The following is a 15050-nucleotide window of genomic DNA, read 5'->3' as shown; positions in this document are numbered from 1 at the left end:
TTGAGTACAGAGAGGTCTATCCACAGTTTGTTTTGGGGGCTTTAATTTGTTCGGGTCCATTCTGATATGTTTTTTTTCCTCCAAGTTTTGCTGCTGCTGTTGCAGGTCATCTGTTTGCAGAGCCCATGTTAAAGAATGAGTATGAGGCACTTGCACTTCATCTATTGCTTGGTACCTCTTATTGCTCATCCATTGCTGCAGAGGCCAGGAAGTACAACTGGTCATTAAGAAAACACTGGTAGTGACTATATAGAGGGCTTTTGTCAAACTCGCCAGTTACACGGGAACACTAAAGATAATGGTCTCTAATGTATTTTCCCCACCGCATTTATTGGGTCATTTCTCACAATAGTGGATGCAATATGGATCTCTTTAAAGACTGCCCATGTTTACCTAAAAGAGCACCAATTTTAAAATCTTGTACTATTTACCAAATGAAATAAAGTTGTTTTCAGGTCCTGCGGCTGCCTACTGTGTGTGTCTGCTGCAGAAAAACTGGATGTGTAGCTAGTATAGCAGCCTATTGGAGTAGCTTGTAGAGCCAAGTACAAAACCAGCTGATGAATAAACAACATTGCCTGGAGACTGAACATCTATTTTTAAGGAGGAATTAAAATGTAGTGACCATATTAAGTAAAAAAAAAAAAAAAGAGAGAGAGAGAAAGTATATACAAATGACCTTTTTTGTGATTATTCACAGTATGGGGAAGGTGGAATGGGTGGAGGATACTGCACCTTTAAAAGACTAACAGTTCATTTATTATGAAAAAATAGTGTGTGTTGAACAGCTGAGATCCTAAGCAGCAGGAAAAGGCAGTTTTCAGTCCTGCGTTGAAACAGAAGTCATAGGCTGAGCTCTCGCCAATGAAAACGTGTGGTTTGCTTGGCTAAGTTTACACTGATGCAGACTTTTTATTTCCTTATGGGGTGAAGAATGAGAAAGCCGAGAGGCTGGGCTAGAGTGAACAGAGAGCTGCTTTATGACACACGAAGCTGGGACAGCAAGGAGAGGAATCAGAGGCCTAGGTGTACGTGGATGGGAAAACATACACTGTAAAGTATAGGAGATGTATAGTTAATTCAGGTAAAAGAAAAACTGATTTTGTGAGCCCTCCTGTTTAAACATCCCTGGCTCCTCTAGTCAGTCCCTTATTTTGCGGGGAGGTAGGAAGAGCAGGTTACGCAGTCAACTCTTACATAAATATCCTGGCTGAGGGAGCACGACGGATTTGGTGACGTTTTATTTAGAATGCTTTGGTGACATCCGAGCCCAGTGTCTGCAGGGAGCTGAGCTATCCTGACATCTGAGCCGGCAGTTTCTCTTTTGGTTGTGGAATTTTAGACTGCGCTGGAAACAGGTCTGGTTGCATATTTTTAGTGTGGGGTCTTTATGCAGGATTGAAATAAGAGACTGATGAGCAGCTTCAAATTCAAGTATGCCCAAGGAAGAGATCTTGTACCTCTGCTCATGCTGAAGGCAACAGTTTTCCGAACAAAAATAATCTCGGATCAATTCTAAGGTCTAATGATAACAGTAAATTGAAGAGGAAATTTGTTGTTTTTAACACGGTTTTTTCAGCCTAAAGGAACCTGAGCCTTCAGATGGTTTGTTGGAGCATGTGGAACCAACCCCCTGAGTCTTTCATGACAGATGAGCATGCATGAAAGTTAGTTGTGATGCGGTAGTATTGCAGGAATTCCTGAGAGAATGGTTTAATGCTGTCAGTAGTGCCTTTTCTGTGCCATCTTTGTACAGCTGTCAGAAAATACATGTAATATGTACTCATGCTTTCAGTGTTTAAAATCCTGACGACTAGTTTGAAACCTGAAGGCAAGTTTTGTACATATGTGATAATATTTTTAAAGTTAAATCAACAGAATATTAAGATGCATTTTTCAACGTGGATGTTCAGCCTCACAATCTGCTTTTCAGCTGTATAGTTTAAACAGAAGCTGTTTTTGTTTTTCAGTGTGCTGATTGTGTTTTTCTTTTACTTTACAGAAAAAGAGGAGAGTCATCTAAATGGAAAAGATGACAAAGAACAGAAAGATCTCTATTTTGTGGAAACTCCTTACGGCTACCAGCTAGATTTAGATTTTCTCAAGTATGTGGATGATATACAAAAGGGAAACACCATAAAAAAATTAAACATTCAGAAGAAGAGGAAATTAGTTCCAACTTTTCCAGGTACCAAGAACTCAAGTGTCCAGTACAGTGGATGGACCTCAACTGAGTCCCTCTCTTCCTCGAACAGTGATGAAAATAAGCAGTCTTTCCTTGCAGCGAGGAGTCAAGTAGTGTCATCTGCCACTGCAAGGCCTTCTGTTTCTTTTGAAGCATCCCCTGCCTTCTTAACCATCCCTGAGAGCAAACAACTTCCTCCTCCTTCACCACAGCTTCCTAGGCATAACTTTCATGTAACAAAAACTCTCATGGAAACACGGAGAAGACTAGAACAGGAAAGGATAATGATGCAGGTGACTCCAGGGGATGTCTGCCGGCCCAGGCTTTCCAGCTTTGGAGGTCTAGGCTCAGCAAGCTCTCTTCCTTCCTTTGTAGGATCCAGCGGGCACAATCAGGTGTCTCCGCAGCTTCAAAATGGGTGTCAGGGCAATGGAGACTACAATGTCTGTCTTGGGTTCTCCTTGAACAGCTCCATCCGTCATAGCCCAATGAGTTCTGGAATATCAACACCTGTGACTAATGTCAGTCCAGTGCATCTGCAGCATATCCGGGAACAAATGGCAGTTGCTCTCAAACGTCTCAAAGAACTTGAGGAACAAGTTAAAACCATTCCTGTGCTCCAGGTCAAGATTTCAGTATTACAGGAAGAGAAAAGACAGATGGTGGCAGAACTCAAAAGCCAAAGAAAGCCCAGTCAGAATGAAACATATGGCTTCAGAAAGCGATCATATAGTGCAGGGAATGCAGAGCAATGGGAACATCTGTCTCAGGTTAGAAGAGGTGGAGAATTGTACATAGACTGTGAGGAAGATGTGGAGCATGTAGAGCAGAGCTCACAGAGGATAGAGGAGTTTAGGCAGTTGACTGCTGAAATGCAGGCACTGGAGAAAAAAATCCAGGACAGCAACTATGAAATCCCCTCTAATCTTCGTATGAACAGGGATAGTCTAGCAAGAGAAAGCAGGTCTGTTGCTGTGGGGGCTGATGAAAATATGAACGATGTGGTCATATATAATAGATCTTCCAGACAATGCAGAGAGGTAGCTGTGGGAACAGAGAAACAAATGAGAGATTCTGGGGTTGGGGTGACCGAAGGCATGCTTGGTGTGACAACAGAAGCAGAAAAAGAAATAGAGCTTCAGCAACAGACAATTGAAGCCCTTAAGGAGAAGATCTACAGACTGGAGGTTCAGTTAAAAGAAACAACTCATGATAGGGAAATGACCAAATTAAAGCAAGAGCTGCAGGCAGCTGGTTCAAGGAAAAAACTGGATAAAGCTGTGATGACTCAACCCCTTGTTTTCAGCAGAATGGTGGAAGCTGTTGTCCAAACAAGAGACCAAATGGTAGGCAATCATGTGGATGTTACGGATTCATCCATGGGGACTTATCTACAAGTGAGCAGTGTTGGAACATCATGTAGACCTGTTGTGAGGAGTACAGCTGTGGGCCCCGAACTGCCAATGAATCGATGGCTTGTGAAGGAGAGACCAGAATTGTGTGACCAGTGTACTGGGAGGTCCATAGAGAAGCACGATAAGTGTGTGGGCATAGAAATGAGTGTTTGCGAAACTGGCATCAACACAGAGGAGTCTGTGGACAGTTTGAGCCTTTGTAAGACAGAACAGGAGATCAAAGAAGTACGATCAATAGGCTGTGGAGATTGTTCAGTGAATGTGATTGTTTGTCCCCCAAAGGAGTGCATGTCCCGTGACACGAACACAGAGGCAATTTGTAAAGTAGAGGCTACAGTAATGGCAGTGCCTCACACTGCTACCCAGCAAACTGGTACAGTATTGGAGGTGGTAAACCAGTTCACCAGTACAGAAACAGTTTCTCTGATGGATTCCAGCACAAACACTGTTTGGAGCGCTTATGACAAACAGACTAACACTGTGAGCGTGGAGACAAGGACTGTGGCAGTAGGAGATGGTAGGGTAAAGGATATCAATGCATCTGTTAAAACTCGTTCTGTTGGAGTGGGGACCTTGCTTTCTAGTTACTCTAGCTCTGAAAAGCCTTCTGTTGTAAAGACCAAAGACTGTGGAATAGGACAGATAAACATTAATGAGAACTATTTAGTTGGTCTTAAAATGAGAAATATTGCTTGTGGTCCCCCTCCACCATCAGTTGTGCCAGCCAGTACCAGAAGTGTTGGAGTTGGAGATGAACCTGTGTATCAGTCGGTGAGTGCTTTAGTGGAAAGTTCTCTCCCTCCACCTGAAATGAGGACGGGTATAGATCACTATATTGAGCGTGTACAGAAGCTGCTACAGGAACAGCAGATGCTGCTTGCTGAAAATTATAGTGAACTGGCAGAAGCTTTTGGAGAGCCTCACTCACAAATTGGTTCTCTCAACTCTCAGCTTATCAGCACCCTTTCGTCCATCAATTCTGTCATGAAATATGCAAGTACTGAGGAACTACGGAGTTTAGACTTAGCTAAACAACAGTGTATGGACAAAAGTGCTATAACAGGTATGCTGAATATGCAGAGAGGGGAATGGGGGGAGGCAAGGGAGAGGCAAAGAAACTGTTCCTCTTTTCACTAGCATGGTGTCTTTGTTGTCTGGAAATATTTCATTACCCCAAAATAATCATAGAATTATACCTGATGAAATGCAGTATATAAAATGATTGCTGTTGTGTTCTATCTGCCTCTCCTCTGTCTCTTTATCAGTAGAAAAGCTGGCAAAGAATAAGGCTGTCATAGTACTGCAACTGCTAAAATATTGAGGATGATATAAATGTTTATATTGTTATGTGAAAAAAGAATTAGTGACTGGATGCTGGTAAACTTCTGTTACTTGAGAGATTTCCTCCTTTTTTTTAAATAATTGTTAAGATGATATAGTTTGACATCCATAGATGATGCTACTCTCTCTCTCTCTAATGGCAGAGTGCAGTTCTTTTTTAAAGAAAAAAATGTCAATATTGTGCCATAAATTGGATTTATTGTACAAAGCTAAGAACCTTCTTTATAGTAAACTTTACAGTGAAGCAGTAGGCAACATGTATTTTGGCATAATGAAAATGTATTATCTTCTTTGGATCTATGCAACATATGTTATATAAAATGTTATCTTTCTGGCACACTTTTACATGTAAGGCTTACTAAAGGTAATGATACAATAATAATAATAGGACTATCCAGCAGGTATTAAAATAGCACTTAAACTAAACCAGAATTTTAACTAGCTGTTAATCTGCCATTCCATTCCTCACTTTTCCTATATCATGTCAGACATCTAGAAAGTATGTAGATACAGATGGAGAAGTATATCATCTTCTACTGAAAATATTTTTTCCTGGGCTTTATATTTCACATTCTTGTTGAAAATATTTGGGAATCATTTTGTTCTGTCTTGTAATGACATTATCTTTAGCAGTGACAGCAGAGAGTGAAGTCTGTGACTACGATTAGTCATTTTATTACTTGTGGTCAGAATAACATGCACCAGTTCTACATGGATTTTGAACTATAAACATGCGTCTCATTCCTTTGCATGTTGTTGGGGTAAGAAGACATCATAGATTTTAAACCTAGCCAGTTGTTCTTCTCTGAGATGTCAAAATGATTCGGTTCTACATTTGTCCTTAAGTTTACTTGCTGTTTCTGTAGGAAATTATAACTAAAAAAATGTTTCCACCTCTCTTGCAGAGTGAATTGTCAGCTTCAAAAATAGGACTCTGCAGAAGAGAGGGAAAAACTGCCAATACATAAAGTACTGATTACTGTGCAAAGTAAACTGAATAATTTTTAACTCTCAGAGAAGAAAAATAGATTTTTCTCCTCCCCACCACTAAATTCTTTCACTTATAATCTTAGGCTATATGTAACTAGAGGTTTAAAAAATCAAGAACAGTTATTTCTAGGTTAACACTAGGTTCTTCTAAAATTTTATCTCAGGTGCTTCATCAGTGAGCTACTACAACAAGACCACGTAGGTAATGTCTGCCTGACACGATGCTGGTTTATACAGAGGTACCTGGGCTGGCTCTGACCCAGACAGCTAGGGTACGAGAAGCAGGGTAGCTGCATTAAGAGTGCTAACTAATTAGCCCTGCTGAGAAGCCAACATGGTGGCACTACTTTGAATACTTCAGCTAGGTCAGGTGTCTGTACATGACATTGTGCGGTACCGTGTGAACGTAACAATGAGAGGTTTTTTTTTAATGTTAGTGTCCCTCTAAATGTGATAGAAAAGAGGCTCTGCTACAAGCAGTTGTCACCTTCTTGCAATAAATCTGGGTGGCCAAAAGGTATCAAGCCCTGATTGGGAATTAGGAAAGTATTAAAGCTTGTGCCTGCTCACATACTGAGTTGGAGGATAAATGTGTTACCTTATTGGTTCCCTAGGACACGGACTCCCAAACTGTGGTACACATACCCCTGGGGCAGTACACAAGACACCTCTGGGGGTATATGGGAGAAATTGTGTCATGGCGGATTTAATTTTCGTTATGGCATTTAAGGGTTTAAAATACAAAACATATGCTGGTAGGGGTATGCAGGCAGCTGGTAAATCTGGAAGGGGGTATGCAATAAGAAAAAGTTTGGGAACCTCTGTTCTAGCACAAAACTAGTAGGTGAGGCAAATAACTCCATGAGATGTTGTTTGCACACAGGATCTATTACTAGTTGGTACTTCTCTTGGATGCAAAAATAATCTTCTTTTTTTTTTTTTTTTTTTCCCCCTCATAGGAGTGTGATTCACCTGTACATATGCATTTCCTTTTACTAGTTTAGGCATTGCAGGAAAATCGCACCTTAATTATTTATTAAAGTCAATCTCCACTGGAAAGGACTTGCCAAATCATGTGCTTTTTGCTTGAGATCTTTTCCCTGTTTATATTCAATCATATCCTACCTACTCTAGTGACTGTTTCTCTCTTTAGTCCTAGAGAGCCAGCATAGCTAAAACAGCCAGCTGGATTCTATTTCTCTGACTGTTTCGGCAGAATTGTTTACTAAGTTTTAATCAGCTGTACCTTTGCAAAAGCACTGAAGGCTGTGGCTTTACACAGGTAACCAAGAGAGTCTAATCTGGCCAGTGGAACCTTTCTTTTTTGGGGGGTAATTCATAGAAAAATAAATCTAATTGGATGGACCTATTTTTCAGATCCCAAGTTGAGTTGACAGGATTATTTTTAAATACCAAACTAAAAAGAAATTAACTGAGCACGTTTGATCCTACAGAGCCACATTTATTGTGCATCAGTGAATTCTACCAGGCTAATTTTACAGTTACTTTTCAGAGGAATTCCCCTCATTATATCCTGAGGGTAACCTTTAATGTACAAGCTAAATTGTTGCAGTCGGGGACATAAAGAGACTAGGAGGGCATATTGTCTATGGATTTTCATATAATTTGAAGCATTCCATGCAACTCTGGTATACTTTCCCAGGAAACCTGAATTGCTATTTCTTGAAAAGACGTCCAAATTTCTAAACTACTCTCTTTTCTCTGTGCGAGTAAGTGGGAGGAGGAAAGTTAGAAGAGCAGGATGAGGTGACAGTATATGATGTTATAGGTTGTCCGTGGCTGATTTGAACAACATGCACAAGGAATGAAAGTACTCTTGCTACCTTACCCCTCTGTACCATTCTTACAAACATGCTGGGCAAAGGACATGTAATATTCAGTGAACTGATGTAGGTTTGTTTGGTTTGCCTGTTTTTTCCTTTTTAACCTTTAAAGAATTTATTGCAACTTGTATAGGATGGTTTAGATCAGGGTGATTCTACTTGGAGCAGGGGATTGGATTAGATGAGGTCCTTTCCAGCCCTACTTTTTATGATTCTAATATGAAAAGCAACAAGATACTTTGTTTCCTTATTCTAAAAATCTAGTGGTTCAGTGTTTTAGCTCAGCACCCAATTTCAAAAAATCAGCTGACAACAGGGTGCTGGGTTCTGAGCATTTATGAAAATCTGCCTTTAAGATTGTTTTAATTTTTTTAAAAGTTTCCATTGTAAACTTATTTTTTCCCCTAAAATTGTGTACATACAGGCATAAATGTCATATGAAGTCTTTTCTTTAGAAGTATTTTGTAGTAGACTAGCTTGAGTAAATCCTGTAGTACCCCTCAGTACAACCTGGCACAAGTTTGATATTCAGGGCAAAGAACTTATTCAGAGGTTGTATCTCATAGTTCCAAGCATATTTATAAATATCTGATATGGGCAGATTCCCATTTTCCTAAAAGAATGTGGACCTCATGTTCAGCTACAGCAGGGGTTGGCAGCATTTGTGGACTGTGTGCCAAAACCCCCCGCAACGTTCACTTGAAAGAGGTCAGCATGCCAGAGGCTGGTAGCAGGGGAGCCAGAGAGGGCCCAATCCTTGTTGTGGCAATGCAGCCCCAACTCCTTCCCTGCTGTGCTTCCCAAGGTGCACATGCAGCTGCCAGTGGCAACAAGCTGGGCTGGGGCTCCGGACCCCAGTGTAGCTGCTTGCAGCTTTGCAGTTGCCTGCTGCGAGCAGCCTGGACTCTGGGTAGGCCCCTGCCACAGAGCCCAGGTTGCTTGTTGCAGGCAGCTACTTGCAGCTTCGTGTCTGCCTGTCACAACCAACCCAGGTTCTGGGTAGGCCCCTGCCATGGAGCCTGGGTTGCTTGCAGCAGGGCTTCCAGCCTCCCTGCTGCTTGCTCCATGGCTATATATATATAGCAAGAGAGAGAGAATTCATAACCTTTTTGTGTGGATCTAAGTTCACAGCATCTGATTTAAATGAACTTAGGTTCATAAAAGATTGTGCTCATGTATGTCTTAGTCTATAAAGGTGCATATATACTCTGCCTCCTTTTATGTCAAGTGCAACATTGTGAGACACTTTCATTTGATGTTCATCAACCAAATTAACAGTGGTTTTGGTCTGACTTTATCCATGTTTTGGATGGAAAAGAAAACATTTATAAGCTGGTCATCTGCTTTTCAGCACACTTACTTTTGTGTCTACCCTTTTTAGTCTTAAATCACCTAGGCTCTTTGTAATCCAGGATGAAGTTTTCTAAATGGGCTTTAAAAATTCCTGAATTGTCACTAGGGCTAAGGACAGAAATTACATACAAACCAATATAAGTGATCAGAAACTGGTTCAAATCTGTAACACAGCAGAAGTTTATATAATGCACATATAATGCACATAAACTGCTTTCAAAATAACCAAAACCAGTGTGTGATTAACCTGGATGGATGTAGAAGCAGACTTAACTGATTTCGATTAAATCAGTTTATTGAACTTCTGTGCCAGATCCCCACCAGATTCAAGTTAAGAGTCCTTCAGCATCCCAGGATGCTTTGCACCTTCCCTGCAAACTCTTCCCTTGCAGGGTGGGTGGGCTAGTTATGGTCTAAGCTGTCTGTTCCAGCTGAGCAGGGAGGTGTGCTCTCGCAGTTGTGTGCTGCCCCCCCCCACCCCCACCCCGCGCCAGCCCCAGCTTCTGGCCTGGTCCACTGCAGGCATGTGGCTGCATTCCCAGTATCAGAAGTGAAAGTCTGGCCACTTGCTTATCAGTTCAATCTATGCATCTTGGATTAAACTGTGAAGATTGAATTGATTCAGCCTTGGGCTTTTTGTCTGTCTGTACTTAGCCTAGCAGTTACTTGATGTGATTAATTACTGGTCCCTAGCATTTGGAACCTCCTGTCAACTGTCACATGAGTTCCCAAAATAATAATCCACCCTCATCATAACAGTCAATATGTCAAATACATTTCGGTGCCAGCAGCTGAAAAAAAATAATACAGTTAGCATGCTCTTGTTTTGTGGTCCCCTGTCCAGTATAACACCAGTCACCACGAGGTGAACCTACCATTGGTGCAGTGGAGACAGATTCATGGTGCATATTGCAATAAAGCACCTTATAGCCACTCTGTTTGGTTGACTACCTTAGGTAAAACAAGAGGTGGCAAGAATGAATTTGCCACTTCACTGAGCTCATGGAAGGACAGAAAAAATGTAGGCAGACAGAAACTTTCATTCAAGACAAGTTTAGCACAGCTTCTGTTTGGCCAGCAGGTCCATCTGTTTTGGTTCTTGATGGTAGTGCTGTTTCTAGACTGTGTGGATTATGTACATTGTCCATGGGCAACAATTATCAGGCCGTGGGAAAGAAGAGTATAATTTTGGTTAATTCCACTATAATGTTTGGCCAGCATTTGGCAGAAACAAACTTTTCCTCAGTAGATTATTTTAACGCTTGAGTCTTTTATTCGTGGTTAGGGTTGAATAGTGCTACAAGGCCCTTAATCCAACATGTCAGTTACTGTAAGAGACACAGGCTTGTCAGAGCTTGTCTCTGAATATGACATATTATAGACTGGCTTGTGAAGAGCAAGGGTTTGACAGGTGCTCTGGAGCAGCCCGGTGACAGATGCTAAGTAACTATCTGCAGTTCTAGTGACATTGCTCACAGCTGCCTGTCCCTGGAAGCACTGGCATTGTCGTCTGATGGACAACATGAAAGTGATCAGTTCTACCAAGAGAAATTATTTACATGCATTTGTTCTGGGGACAAATCTGTCAATTTACCTGCATTTTGGGTGATTCTTGAAAGTGTTACCTGTTCACCCTTTGAACACTCATTAACCTCTCTAAGTCGAGGTTGCCCAGGAATCTCCTGTCTGATAACATCCTGAGCATACGGTAGTGATTCCCAACCAGTGAGGTGTGACTGCTTGTGGGTTATGAGAATGGTTTCATTTTCATTGGTGCCCATGGGTAGGGGCAGGGAGAGAGATCCTAGTAGGGGAGAGGAAGGATCACCTTGCTGTCATCTAAGTTTGTTTTTTGCAGCATCCACAGTCTTGCTGTAACAGTCCTATGAGCTCTTTTCAGGTACCAGCAAACAACAAACTACATGTGATTTCTTACTGAGCCATGTGTTCCAAAGTTAATTATAGTTGCAGATTGTTTCAGTGTAGGACTGTGGGCTACAGTGGATTGCAGAAAGACTTGCAGATTATGTACCCAAGTGCTTTCTTATTTAGTCGATTTAAGAGACCAAATTTCTCTACCGCTTCATACCAAACATCCTTATTTTTCCTGACCTTTTCTAGTCCTGCTGGTCAGGGGAGGGAGAAAACTATGTGCACCAAGGGTAGGCAACCTTTTCTGGTGGTGAGCCAGAATGACCCACCCTGAGTCAGGAGTGGGTGGACGGGTGCTAAAATACTGCTGCCACTGCCCCTCGGCTTCCCCAGCAGCACAGAGAGAGCATTTGCAGCCAGCATCTCCGGCTTTTTGAAGCCTCATATCCATGGGCTGAATCCAAAGGTTCTGTAAGTTAGGGAAGACTGTAGGTTACCGACCTCTGATATTCAGCTGAGATGCTACAGCAATTTCTCCTTCTCCTTAGTATCCCATCTTCTGTATATCATTGCAGGGAGGAGTAGAACCAGGGAACAGAGAGATGGAAGACACCAAAGGAGCAAATGGAAGCTGCATGCCATATATTGCACACCTTTTTGTAAAGGTAGCAGCACATTATGATCCAATGTGGTGCAGAGATTTCATCCTGATTATCTGCCCGCTCCAACCCTTGTACAAGCTCATTTCTATCACCACTCCTGTGGTGCATTGTCAGTTCATGAATTCAGGTTCCCCAGGTAATAATAATAATAAAAATAATTTATGAAAATAACCTGACATATCTGAGTAATTAAAATTGGAAGCAGCCATCCTATTTGTTACATTTTAGTGAGACTTTTCAGAATACTTACCTTATTGAAGTGAGAATGAGAAGTACAGACATACCTGTTTCAGTGCCTGGTTCTAATTTCACCAAGGCTGTGAAATGAAACTTTGGGTAAGGGCAGACTTTAGCTTGGGCTGGCTTGTTTTTAAAGATGATGGTTTCACATGATGCAACCAGAACATTTTTAAGGATTAATTCTCTATGTCTTGTGCAATGAGGTGGTTTAAATCCTCCTTCCCACATTCCAGTTAGCTTGCACTGCTATTTCTGTCTGACTGGCATCTGCTATGTGCATGTTCATTATTTGTTGATATTAATCTGGCCCTGAAAAAGTCCACTGACTCGGGGAGAGTATAGGAGGCTGTCACAGATGAGTAGCATTTAACTTCTCTGCATAACCTGAATGTTTGCTAGAAAAGTAATTCCTGGTGTTTATGGTATCCAATGGCTTCCTTCGAGATAGAAACCCTGTGTCGCCTGATCTTGTGCTGTATTCCTTAATTCGGCAGACAGTTGCATTCTTGTCTAGTACTTACAGCTCTGCTGAGGCGCAGTGGAGTGAGTGCTGGCTGGCTGTTTCGTTCATTGCTGCTGTTCCGAATTCTGTGGACAGCTTTGAAAATGTGACCAGTGTGAATTCAGTTTCGTTTTGCTGTAGCTTGGAAAAGTTCTGTGTAGCCATGGAAGTTAACAGTAGAACTAGCTGCCAGAAAGGATGACTCAAAAATGGATGATGGGGGCCTGGTGGCTGAGTGGGAGCATGGACAGAAAATGAAAACGAAAATTTTGCCATGAAGTGATGAGTGCTGGAAAATCAGTGCTGTTTGTTTATTGCTATTATAAGAAAGAAAAAGTAGCGGAATTATAAGAAAAGCAAGAGAGATGCCTGCTGTATTTTTAAAAACTGACTATTACTTTGATTAATTAGATTTTAATCATTTCTAAATAACTGCTATTGTTAAAGTCAGTTGATAGTATGCTAAAGGCAGTAATGTGACGTTACAGGTACTGTTTAAATGCAGGGGTCGTGGCTATGTGAAGTTATGAAACTTGGGGGAGTGGAAAGACCGGAACCTTTACCCTGACTAATTCATTAGTTGTTGAGCTAGTGAATGTCAGTTAATTTTGTTTTCAAACCTTGACAATTACTTGACAGCAAAAATCCTTTATACTGAAGTAGAAACTGATTCAGGAGTTTTATGCCGAAGAGGTGGCAACATGGATTTTAGTCTTAAAAAAAGACTTAAATCCATGCCCTCCTTTGACTGGCTGACCAGATTACTTAAATGGGGATGTACGGAATAAGTAGAGAACATGTTTCACAAGCAAAATATATTTTGATTGTTCAGGCTTTATCAAAGAAATGGCACAGTTAGTACTACCCTCCTAATCCCCCCCCCCCCCAAATGAAGGCATGTCAGATCAATTAACAGGTCCAGAGAAAAATGTAACTACTGGATATATGGTATAATCTGAATTAACTGTGAGGACTAGTTCACCAGAGCATAAAATGCTATTTTTAATTGCATTGTCCAGAAAATGGCTGCAAAATAATTTGGCAAGTGGGCGAGGGTGGGGTGAAGGAATTTGGCTGCATTATCTTGATAACCAGGGCAAGTAGAGAACTGTCAGAATGACTGAAATGCTAAAGATTCCAATTTTTTTTTTTCTTGGAAAATGTCAGGTGTTTTCTATAATCACTTTCAGAGATGGGCTCCTTTTAATCCAGAAGGAATCTACAGGATCTTTTGATGTCTGATGCCGATTGCTCTTGGGAAGGGAGCAGTTACAGTAGTTACTATTAGGTCTGTGCAAGCGGCTAGTATTCGCTTTGGATTCATCTGATTCCAGGAACAGTGATTCGATTTGGTGATTTGAATCGCTGTCCCAAATCGATTCAGCCGAATCTGATTCGGAGATTAGGCCCCCGCCGAATCTCTGAATTGAACAGGCCTCATCCCCTGCCCACTCTCCCAGCCCCATCAATCGCTGCCCTGCCTGGCTCCAGCATCCTGGCACTTAAAAAAAAGAGAGAGCCCAGCATTCACTGGCTCCTGCCAAATGGGGGGGCAATCCTCACTACCCTGCACTGCGCTGCTTGGGGGGGCTCTGCCATGAGCCCCCAGAGGCCCCGACAGCTGCTGCAGCAGCTGGTGAGCGCGGGGCTTTTTTTTTTTTTTAAGTGCCGGAAAGCTGGAGCTGGGCAGGGGGTGCTCAGGGCCTGGGGGAGCATGTGAAGGATGGATCCTGGTTGGGGGTCCCCCCATGGTCCCCCTCCCCTTTCTTCTAGCTCCCTCCCTTGCCCCCCCCCATCCCTTACTTACCGGCATGGAGCCCAACTCCAGCTCCATGCAGCGGCAAGTGGGGACTGCCCGGATCTCCAAATCTTCTCCAAATCTTTTCTGAATCGATTCGAGGGATTCAAATTGATTCAGACCTTTTAATTGGTCTCCCAATTCAATTCGAATTCGGCTGCAGAATTGCGCCAAATCTCCAAATCGAATCAGCAACTGAAGCTTCGCAGAGCCCTAGTTCATAGATTCATAGATGTTAGGGTCGGAAGGGACCTCAATAGATCATTGAGTCCGTCCTTCTGCATAGGCAAGGCAGGAGAGATTGCTGGGTTTAGATGACCCCAGCTAGATACCTATCTAACCTCCTCTTGAAGACCCCAAGGGTAGGGGAGAGCACCACCTCCCTTGGGAGCCCATTCCAGACCTTGGCCACTCGAACTGTGAAGAAGTTCTTCCTAATGTCCAGTCTAAATCTGCTCTCTGCTAGCTTGTGGCCATTATTTCTTGTAACCCCCGGGGGCACCTTGGTGAATAAAGCCTCACCAATTCCCTTCTGTGCCCCCGTGATGAACTTATAGGCAGCCACAAGGTCGCCTCTCAACCTTCTCTTGCAGAGGCTGAATAGATCCAGTTGGTCGAGGTGCCCCAGTCTCTCCTCATAGGGCTTGGCCTGCAAGCCCTTAACCATACGAGTGACCCTTCTCTGGACCCTCTCCAGGTTATCCACATCCCTCTTGAAGTGTGGCGCCCAAAACTGCACACAGTATTCCAACTGCGGTCTGACCAGCGTCCGATAGAGGGGAAGTATCACCTCCTTGGATCTATTCGTCATGCATCTGCTGATGCACGATAAAGTGCCATTGGCTTTT

The 15050-nt window shown here is 42.4% G+C and overlaps 1 protein-coding gene across 13 annotated transcripts in view; it reads left to right on the top strand.

The window, feature by feature from the left end:
• The window catches only part of KANK1 (KN motif and ankyrin repeat domains 1), a 191245-nt gene that overhangs the window by 151332 nt on the left and 24863 nt on the right, over window positions 1-15050 (top strand). For all 13 annotated transcript variants that reach the window (XM_025202958.1, XM_025202966.1, XM_025202959.1 and 10 more), the window contains one exon: window positions 2003-4663. In XM_025202958.1, the coding sequence (XP_025058743.1) occupies window positions 2003-4663 (2661 nt within the window). The remainder of the gene's footprint in view (window positions 1-2002; window positions 4664-15050) is intronic.

The sequence above is a fragment of the Alligator sinensis genome, unplaced genomic scaffold, assembly GCF_000455745.1.
Source record: "Alligator sinensis unplaced genomic scaffold, ASM45574v1 scaffold308_1, whole genome shotgun sequence".
NCBI lineage: Eukaryota > Metazoa > Chordata > Crocodylia > Alligatoridae > Alligator > Alligator sinensis.
Note: the sequence above shows the minus strand (reverse complement) of the source record. Positions and strands in the feature narration are given on the sequence as shown.